The 9,441-nt window shown below is 64.8% G+C and overlaps 2 protein-coding genes across 13 annotated transcripts; one reads left to right on the forward strand and one right to left on the reverse strand.

Moving 5' to 3' along the window:
- Positions 1-62: 62 nt before the first annotated feature.
- On the reverse strand, positions 63-5,247 carry GPS1 (G protein pathway suppressor 1). 10 transcript variants are annotated; one of them, XM_079131060.1, is made up of 14 exons: positions 5,141-5,247; positions 3,818-3,910; positions 3,153-3,334; positions 2,560-2,736; positions 2,333-2,468; positions 2,172-2,249; positions 1,973-2,033; positions 1,555-1,640; positions 1,362-1,456; positions 1,151-1,256; positions 999-1,079; positions 786-923; positions 584-718; positions 63-508 (listed from the first exon to the last, which is right to left on the reverse strand). In XM_079131060.1, the coding sequence occupies exons 2-14, from the start codon at positions 3,893-3,895 to the stop codon at positions 434-436; spliced, it is 1,428 nt and encodes a 475-aa protein (XP_078987186.1). In that variant the 5' UTR covers positions 3,896-3,910; positions 5,141-5,247; the 3' UTR covers positions 63-433. The 10 variants fall into 10 exon arrangements, with proteins under 10 accessions (XP_078987186.1, XP_078987184.1, XP_078987183.1 ...); XM_079131058.1 differs by lacking the exon at positions 5,141-5,247 and adding an exon at positions 4,664-4,815 and having other exon boundaries at positions 1,973-2,030; positions 2,560-2,724; XM_079131057.1 differs by lacking the exon at positions 5,141-5,247 and adding an exon at positions 4,664-4,815 and having other exon boundaries at positions 1,973-2,030.
- Positions 4,749-7,155, forward strand: RFNG (RFNG O-fucosylpeptide 3-beta-N-acetylglucosaminyltransferase). Of its 3 annotated transcripts, none has more exons than XM_079131075.1 (8): positions 4,754-5,097; positions 5,188-5,236; positions 5,688-5,790; positions 5,896-6,049; positions 6,130-6,218; positions 6,301-6,466; positions 6,776-6,861; positions 6,939-7,155. In XM_079131075.1, exons 1-8 carry the CDS (start codon positions 4,846-4,848, stop codon positions 7,018-7,020), a joined length of 981 nt encoding a protein of 326 aa, XP_078987201.1. In that variant the 5' UTR covers positions 4,754-4,845; the 3' UTR covers positions 7,021-7,155. The 3 variants fall into 3 exon arrangements, with proteins under 3 accessions (XP_078987199.1, XP_078987201.1, XP_078987200.1); XM_079131074.1 differs by having other exon boundaries at positions 4,755-5,097; positions 5,685-5,790; XM_079131073.1 differs by having other exon boundaries at positions 4,749-5,236; positions 5,685-5,790.
- Positions 7,156-9,441: the final 2,286 nt, after the last annotated feature.

Consider the following 9,441-nt stretch of genomic DNA (forward strand, 5'->3'; position numbering starts at 1 on the left):
AGCCACAGACAACCCAGGTGCAACCCAAGTGGCCACAGGAGGGAGGAAGGAGAGCCCATAGCAACCATCAGTCTGCTCTTTAATGTACTCTGCAGTTGACACTCTGCAGCCCAAACAGCGCTTGAACAGGAGGGCTGGGGGGGCTGTGCTGCCAGGCAGGAGCCTGGACACTGCATGCAGTCTATTCCCTGGGCATGGGGGCCCAGGGGCCAGTCCTTCGTGGCCACAATAGGCACCTGTCTGCCTCCTCAGGCCCTAGTGCAGGGTCCTGCCAGTTGGAGGGGCACACAGAGGCCTTGCTAGAAGCTCAGGAGTAGCACCCAGTGGTCGGGCTGCTCAAGCTCAAGGTGAGCGAGCAGGCAGGAGACCCAGGAGCATGTCCGAGGGAGCAGGGAAGGGCGTGCAAACCATCCCGGAGGCCGCTGGGTGCCCCTCACATGTTGGTGCTCATCCGGGACTGGCTGTTGGCTGGAGTCAGCTCCCCCTGGCTCCCTTCTCTGGGAGGGGACTACAGTGGACAGGAGGGAGCTCAGCCAGGGGCTGCACAGGTGCTGCCTGCTCCCTGATGCCCCCAGCTGCTCACCTTGACGTGGATCTGGTTGCGCAGGACAGCTGCCCTCAGGATCATGGCCTTGGCGCGTCGCTGGAACTCCTTGCCCATCAGCAGAGACTTCTCAAAGGTGGTGCTGCGCTGATCCACATCGCGAGCATACAGGATCTGTGCAGGGACAGACTCAGCAGGGCCCGACAGGCACCCACGGCCCCCAGCCCCACGCCCATACCACCTTGCTGTGCGAGTCAATGCGCGCGTTAATGAGCCCCTCCAGGATGAGCTGCGTCAACTCGTCCTCCAGTGCTGCCACCGTGGTGTTGAAGGCCGCAGCCATCTTGTGCATGTCAGCGGACACATAGGGGCTGAAATACTGCAGGCAGAGAGGGTACCAGCTGCCTGCCACTCCAGGGCACCTCCACCCCTGCCAGCCTCTGCCCGCGCCTACCTGGATGAGCGCGCGGTTGCGGATCTGGGTGTACAGAGTTCTGACGTGGGGAGCCAGGTACATGTCTAAGAGCAGGTTGTCCTGCAGAGGAAAGCTGGTGAGGGACCTTGCTGGGCAGGACCTGCCGGCATGGCCGAGACCTTGCCCCTCACCTTCATCTCATCCAGCATCTTCAGGCACGAGGCATACTTGGACTCGTAGAATTTGAAGATGATGTCTCGGACCTGTGGCTCCAGCTCCAGGAACAACTTGAAGGAGCTGCAGATGTCAGAGTGCTCAGCCCACCTCCACCTCCCCTCTGCCCAGAGGAGCGGCAGGGCCCTGCTCCCACACAAGGCCTGGAGGGCCCCGCATCCTACCCACCTGCTGGAGATGACGTTCCGCTGCAGTTCCTGCCGGTCAAAGGTGGCCAATGCACACAGGCCACCGTAGATGGCCACGTTGCTGGGGGAAAGCAGCTGAGGGGCAAAAAGGGAGACAGGTTCACTGATGACCCAGTCCACCACCCCCTCAAGAGAATACCGAGGACCCCGACGACACGACCCGCCGGCCTCACCTCGGGGAAGTCGCAGTGATCAAACGAGGCCAGCAGGAAGCACTTGGCAGCCTGCTTGTACTTGCGTGCAGCCAGCTCAGCCAAGCCTAGAGAAAGGGCAGGGAGGGAAAGGAGGGTGGCATTAAGCTGCCTGGGGCAGCCACGAGGCGTGGCCATCAGTGGGTGCCCCCTGCTTCTGCCCTGGTGCTGCTCCCCAACCCAGGGACAGTTCTAGCTGTGGAGCAGAAATAACTCCACACCACCTGTGCTTCCTCAAGCAGGTGCCCAGGGCCTGACCTGCTCCTGGGACACCTGTGCAGATAGCCATTGGTGTGTCCCAGTCACATGCTGGCAGGTGTCACCTTCTGTGTGTGGATTTGGGACACACACTGAACCGTGCCCTGCAGCACCGCAGAAGCTTCTGGCTGTGAGGCCTCACCTGCAGCACACTTGAGCTTGGTGAGGATGCCTTGCGTCTGGCTGTCCCGCTCTCCACGCTGCTGCAGGGGAAGGCCATGTGCATGAGAGGCCTGCAGCACCCCCGCCTCACCCGGAAGCTCAGGGCCCAGTCCCCAGCCCCAGCCCGAGTGGGGAGCAGTCAGGCTCCAGGGCAGGGTCTCCAAGGAGGCAGGCCCTACCTCAGCAATCTCTGGGGTAGACTCCGCCTTGCTGACGTAGCTCAGCACATGAGACCAATTCTGCAAGTAGACGCTGACCTGGAGGACGAGTGGGCGGGGCCGCTGAGCTTGGGTGCCACCTCCTGGCTGCCCAATGCCCTGCTGCCCGTCACAGGGCCCACCTTGATGACGTTGAGGCACATGTTGATGACGTGCTTGGCGCTCGTGCAGTAGTCTCGGGCACGTGAGTAGCACTTGAGAGCGTTGCTGAGGTCCCCACAGTCGAGGTAGTGGTCACCCAGGTCATCATGGCCACGCCTGCAGGCCTGGCTGTGAGTGGGCACCAGCCAGGGGGCCAGTGGGACCCAGACACCCCCACCCCACTCCCTTGCCCCAGGCAGGCCAGCACCTGATGCTCTCCTTGATGGAGTTGCCCTTGTAGTTCTTCAGGTCTGTGTCCAGCTTCTCCAGCTTCAGCAGGGCCTTCTTCCGAGTGGCCTCCACCCAGGCTGTGTCCAGAGGTGGGGGCTCCACACCACTCTCAGGGATGGCATCGGGCGCATTTTGCAGCTCCCTGAGGGAGGACCTGGCCATCAGGACGGCGACGGTCACTGGGGCCAGTGAGGTGGAAGGTGTTGCCAGCCACAGACAAGCCCTCAAGAGACTCGTTCCCAACCCCCAGCTAAGGGGCCATCTGTACCAGGGGTCCAGGAGCCTTCAGCTGGGTGGAGAGGCCTGGCCACGGGAGTGGCCTCCAGGGGAGGACCAGCTCCACTGACCCCTTGGAGCATGTAGGCAGATCAGCTCCTTTAGCCAGGAGCACAGGAGTGGGGCCTCCCCCTGTGGGGACATGCTGCTGCGTCACTGCACAGCTGGCCTGTTGGGTATGGCAAGAGCACGGGAAGGCCCCATCCAGGCCAGCCCCAAGGCAGGGGACACACCATGTCCAGCCCTGGACACCTCCCACCATGACTGCCTTTTTTGTCAAGGCCCTGGCCTTACCTGGTGGCCTCTGAAAGCTTCCGGTGTATCTCCTCATACATGTCCACGTTGAAGGTCCTCTGCACGAAGGAAAGGGCCATCTTCAGGGCCTCCACCCGCAGTGGGGGGCAGTGGTCAGCAATGAACTGCAGTCGCTCAATGCGCATCAGTCCACTGTAGCTGGCTGCATACTGCTCCAGATCCTGGCACGGGAGTGGGAAGAAAGCAAACGAGAGGGTCAGGAGTGTATACAAGGCAAGGTCCCACACCCCAAGCCTGGGGCCAGCAGGCAGAGGTCTGACTGCCCTTTCCAGAATGCCAACCCCTTCACTTTTGGCCCACAACAGGCACTGGACCTGGTGGTGCCAAACCAACTACTATATACCCCATGCCAAGGCCACTGGGTAGAACTCTGCAGCTCATGGGCACTTGTTAGTAAGTGCTGGACTGAACTGAGCAGCAAGTGGCATTTAACAGGTTGGCTCCCAAAACACCCGCCCTCAGGCAGGGCTACTCCAGGAGCGTGAGAAGTGGGTGCAGGAGTCAGGCTCGGCTAAGAACGCCGAAGGTTCAGAGAAGGATGAGAAGTAGCTGAGGAGCATCCCTGCCTAGAGAGGAGACTGCAGTGGGCCTCCGGCCTGGACGCCCAACAGGACTGCACCGCCCGCTCCCCACTGGGTCTGTACCAGGGTAGGGTTCTCCACCACGTAGTTGACATCAGGCGCATTCTGGGGATCCTCCTGGGGGTCCACATCAATCTGCATGGGCTCCACAGCCCCCTGTAACACAGGCCAGGCGTCTGAGGCACTCCGACTCCCAGCCCGGCTCCAGAGCTGCTCCGCAGGGAGGGCCCCTCAGGACGCGGGAGCTCAAGTGCAGAAGCCCTCGGCGGACTCGGAATGCCCTCGTTTGGAGGGGGACACGCTGTGGCTGGCATCAGGAGGGCTCGTCTCCAGCCACGTCCTGGCGCAGTCTCCTCCAAGCCAGCCGGCACGCCGGGGTGGAGTCAGGGGTCGGGAGGGGAGAAGGGGCCCGCCGGGAGGCTCAGGGCGCCAGGACCGGCGCCGGAGGGCCTGGCCGACCGGCTCCCGGCGAGCGCGGCGCGGTACCTCGGAGAGCAGCGTGCAGGCCGACAGGCTGACGCTCAGGCTGCAGTCCCCAGCCGTGCCAGGCCGCAGGTCGGAGGCCGACGAGGAGGCCGAGCTGGGCGCCGGGCTGCCCGGCATCGCGACCTGACTGCAGCCGGCCGGCCGCGGCCGAGGAGCGTTGGCGCAGGGCGGAGGAGGGGCCGGCCGAGCGCAGCCCGCGCGGCGAGTCCACGCCGCGCGCGGGGCCTCTGCCCGGCGGCCGCCGCCCTCCTCGTGCTCCCCGCGGCCTCCCGTCCTCTCGTCTTCCCCAGGACCTCCCGCCCCGGACTCCTCGTCCTCCCCGTGGCCTCCCGGTGGTCCCGGGACCTCCCGTCCTCCCCGCGGCCTCCCGCCCTCCTCGGGACCCCAGTCCTGGAGGACGCGGGCGCGGCCTCGGCTCATCACCTGCAGGTTAAACACCTGAACCGGCAGCGGCATCTTCCACCACCCCGCCGCGGCGCGCCGTGCACTTCCGGGGCGACGCGGGGGCCGCTTCCGGGTCGTGGGGCGGGGCGGGGCGCGCGCCACTCTTAAAGGGGCCGCGGGCCGCGCAAGCCGGTCCCCGGCGCCGGGGTCGCGGCGGCCGCATGAGCCGCGCGCGGGGCGCGCTGTGCCGGGCCTGCCTCGCGCTGGCCGCGGCCCTGGCCGCGCTGCTGCTGCTGCCGCTGCCGCTGCCGCTGCCGCGCCCGCCCGCCCGGGCCCCGGGCCCCGGCCCGACCCGCGCCGCGCCCCGCCTGCGGCCCGACGACGTCTTCATCGCCGTCAAGACCACCCGCAAGAACCACGGGCCGCGCCTGCGGCTGCTGCTGCGCACCTGGATCTCGCGCGCCCGCCGGCAGGTGCGCGCCCGTCCCGCCCGGCCCGCTGCGCCTGCCCGCCCACCTGCGCGGGCCCCGGCGCGGGCGCCTCACGGGTCGTTTCTCCCGCAGACGTTCATCTTCACCGACGGAGACGACCCTGAGCTCCAGCCGCTGGGAGGTGAGCGCGCCCGGCCCTGCCGCCCCTGCCCACCCCGCGTGGGTGCCGGGCGCGCCGCCGGCTGTCACGCGTCCCTCGACAGGGGGGCCAGGGCCAGCCGCCTCTGGGACCCGAGCGTGGGCACCTGCCCAGGGTCGCGCGGCTAGCAGAGGCACAGCCGCGACGCCCACCCGGCGGCCACTGCTAGGTTTCTCGGGGCCCCTGGCCAGTGCCACGTCCTCGGGCCTGGCAGGGAACGTCCCTTCCAGGCCTGGTAAGGGCTGCCCTCCTCGGCCCGTTCCCACTGTGGGATTCCAAGTGCCCATTGTCTGTTCAGTCCCTAACAGCCAGCTAAGTGAGGGTGAGCTTGGGCTGCAGCTGGACCTGAGCCAGGTGTCCAGGCACCACATTCTGGCCTAGACCTCGGGCAGGCTGGGCGGCAACCCTCCACTTCCTTCTGCCAACTCAGCAGGCAGCCACATCATCAACACCAACTGCTCTGCCCTGCGCACCCGCCAAGCCCTCTGCTGCAAGATGTCCGTGGAGTATGACAAGTTCATCGAGTCAGGTCGCAAGTAGGCGGTGGTGTCCCCCGCCCCAGGGAGCCCCCTGCTGCGCGGGCGGTCCCCTCCCAGCCCCTCCCAGCCCCACACCCCTGCAGCAGCACTGCCCCCTTGCAGGTGGTTCTGTCACGTGGATGATGACAACTACGTGAACCCCGAGGGCTTGCTGCACCTGCTGTCCGCCTTCTCTCCCAGCCAGGACGTCTACCTGGGGAGACCCAGCCTGGACCACCCCATCGAGGCCACTGAGAGGGTTCCTGGAGGAGGCACTGTACGTGCTGGGGCAGGCACTGGGGTCAGGGCCAAGGACCCTCTCTCCTGAGGGTCCTGATCAGCGCTCCCTGTCTCCAGGTGACCACGGTCAAGTTCTGGTTTGCCACTGGTGGGGCAGGGTTTTGCCTGAGCAGGGGCCTTGCTCTCAAGATGAGTCCATGGGCCAGGTGAGTAGGGTCCGGCTGCCGGTGCCGGGAGGTAGCAGGCGCGGGTGAGGGCTGCAGGGCGGCTGACCAGCCTTCCCCGCAGCCTGGGCAGCTTCATGAGCACTGCTGAGCGTCTGCGGCTGCCAGACGACTGCACGGTGGGCTACATCGTGGAGGGGCTGCTGGGCGCTCGCCTGCTGCACAGCCCCCTCTTCCACTCGCACCTGGAGAGCCTGCAGAGGCTGCCGCCAGAGGCCGTGCTCCAGCAGGTAGGCCCGCTCCCCTGGGCATGCTCACCTTCCTCCAGGCACCCTGGCTGGCCAGCCCGTTGCCAGGTGCCTTCCTGGCTGGGCAGGAGTGCAGGGGCGGGCTCAGCCCTGCACTTCTGTGTGGCTAAGGGTGGGCCCTGGCCAGGCGTTTTCTGCCTGTTGGCACAGGGCCGTCAGGCCTGGGGGGCTTCTTTGTACAGGGCCGCCTCTCATCTTCCCCAGGGTAGAGGGTGAGCGAAGTCCTCTCCAGCAGGTGGGGCAGAGGAGAAAGTGCCGGCCCCCACCCTCTTCTCCCGGTTCTTCTCCCAGGTCACCCTAAGCTACGGGGGTCCCGAGAACCCACATAATGTGGTGAACGTGGCCGGAGGCTTCAGTCTGCAACAAGACCCCACACGGTGAGTAGATGGGGGCTTGGGTCCCGGGGGCTCGAATCGGCCCTCAGTCCTGACCGCACTTCCCTCTCCCTTCTCAGGTTTAAGTCTGTGCACTGCCTTCTGTACCCAGACACGGACTGGTGTCCCACGCAGAGTGGGGGTGACCTCACCTCTCGGTGACAGGACTCCTGGTGGCTGCCCCACATGGCCCTGGTTGGCTCCCTCTTGCTGTCAGTACAGGTGCTGGGCAGATGCTCAGCTGCTTCCATCACCTCTCAGCAGTCCCAGGGGCAGGTGCTTTGGGTGGGCAAGGCTGCCAAGGGATGGGAGGAAGGGGAGGTGCCCCTGAGGATCATGCCTGCAGGACAAGGCCTCTGCCAGCATCTGGACGCCCAGCCTCCCAGGACTGCGCCCTCCCTGCCCAGCTGTAGAAGGGCCAGCAGGCGGGATGCTGAGATGTGAGGTCCAGGAGGACCCCGGGCAGGTGAGGGCTTTCCTGGCAGGCCTCACGGGCAGCCTTCCCCCAGGGACTGCTGGAGCTCGGGACCAGCCTCAGGGGCATGATCCTGGGCAGAGCATGAAGCCAGGGGCCCCACTGCCGGCCCTCCCCGGGGCCCAAGGGTGCCTTTCTCCACTCGGCTCCATGCTCAGCTCTGCGCTGAGCTCGACCTGCCCTGCCAGGTCCTGAAGGCGGCAGAGGTCGAGCGGGAGCTGCCCCGCCCCCGCCCCAGTGCAGCCAGCGAAGCCTCCTGCCGCGCTGGGCGGGCTGCTGTCAGTGAGCTCCCGACGCTGGCAGCCGCCCGCGGGCTCTGGCGAGGACTCGACAGGCGCGGCCCTCTGCACACGTCCTGGGCGCGCGCTCTGTGCGTGAGCACGCTGCCGCGCAACGCTGTGCGCAGGCGCACACTCCCGCTCCCACGTGCGGCAGCTATGTGAACTGGGTGGCCGGGGCACGCGTGGACGTGGGCCACGGTGTGTGCTGGCTGGCCGTGCTCAGCGTAGGGTCCTTCAGTGGTGTGAAAGCGGCGCTGCGGCCGAGGAACCTGCCTGCTGGCCACCTGCGACAGCCCAAGGCTGGACGGCCCGCTGGAGCTCTGGCAGCTCAAGGTCCCCCACAGGCCACCGAGCTGTCACATTAAATGCTCTTTCCAGTCTGGATATTTTCGACTTGTGACAGGTTCGTGGGACCCAGCCCACTGTGTTGGAACAGCATTGTGAAGGGCAGGGAGGCCACACAGTGTGACCAGGACAGAGTTGGGGAGGTCAGAGCAAGGCACACCCCAGGACATATGAGTCAAGAATACCAGTCTCAGGAGCTCAGCTCCGTGGCACACGCCTGTAATCCCAGCAGCTTGGGAGGCTGAGGCAGGAGGATGGTGAATCCAAAGCCAGCCTTAGCAATTTAGGATTTTAGCAACTCAGCAAGACCCTGTTTCTAAATAAAGTCTTTTTTTTTTTAAAGGGAGGGGGGCTGGGGATGTGGTTCAGTGGTTAAGCACCCCTGGGTTCAATCCCTGATACCAAAAAAAAAAAATTCCCTGAGGCAGCTGTTGGCCCAGGAAGAAGCCCTGCCTCTGCACTGTTGGGCAGCTGACTGGTGGTCCTTAACAAGCCTGAGAGAAGAGGACAGCGAGTTCTTAAGTTGGCACCTGGTTGTCCAGCAGCTATTTCCCTGCATCCCTGCGTCTGCTCTGGCCCCTCCTGTGAACATGTGGCCAGCCAAGCTTGGTTCATGACATGGGACTTGGTGGCCCCTTCCACACCATCACATAAGGACCTTCACCCACGGGCTCCCCACAGCCATGACCTTGACCTGGGGACATGCTCAGGCCAGCAGCACAGCAACTTCAAGTTCAAGTGTGGGCCTCTGCCCAGAACACTCGAGGACTTTGTGGGTCTTTACAGCCAGATGTCTCCCACCACTCGCTCAGCTGGGGCCTTGCTCACGTTCTGTGTCCATGTCACCCCAGCCAGTCGAGGCCATGCTGTGAGCTGAGGCAACACGGGCTCTGGTAGGAAGTGGAAGCACCCCAGAGGTGGGACTGCCACAGGTTTGTACCAGGGATTGAGCCCAGATGTGTCTAACCACTGAGCTACCCACAGCCGCTCTGTTTTTTATTTTGAGGTGGGGCCTTGCTAAATTGCCGAGGCTGGCCTTGAAGTCGCGATCATCCTGCCTCAGCCTCTCAGGCGGCTGGGATTGCAGGTGTGTGCCACCACGCCTGCTTCTCTCCTTCTTGGGTCCAAGTTAAGGTCTGCTCACGAGGTCTTGCAGCCTCTCTCCTGAGCGACTAGGCACATCTCTGAGTTGTAGTCAGACTTTTCTGACTGGTAATTCTGCACTTTGATCCAAAAAGTTGTTCCCAGGCAAAGCCAGTCCTGCAACTCACGTTTTGGGAGAAGAGTGGCCACCCAGATTCAGGGACCTTCAATGCGGTCAGCTCAGGCTGTGGAGGAACCACTGCTGGGAGGGGTGGAAGAGCCCAGGGGTGACCCACACCTCAGGGGCAGGCCTGGGACCTGGCGGCAGGAGAGCCAGTGATCCTTCAGACACGGGCCCTGAGGCAGCCACCACGGGCCACAGGGAAATGACCATGCTTA

This window comes from Sciurus vulgaris (genome assembly GCF_902686455.1).
Source record: "Sciurus vulgaris genome assembly, chromosome: 3".
NCBI lineage: Eukaryota > Metazoa > Chordata > Mammalia > Rodentia > Sciuridae > Sciurus > Sciurus vulgaris.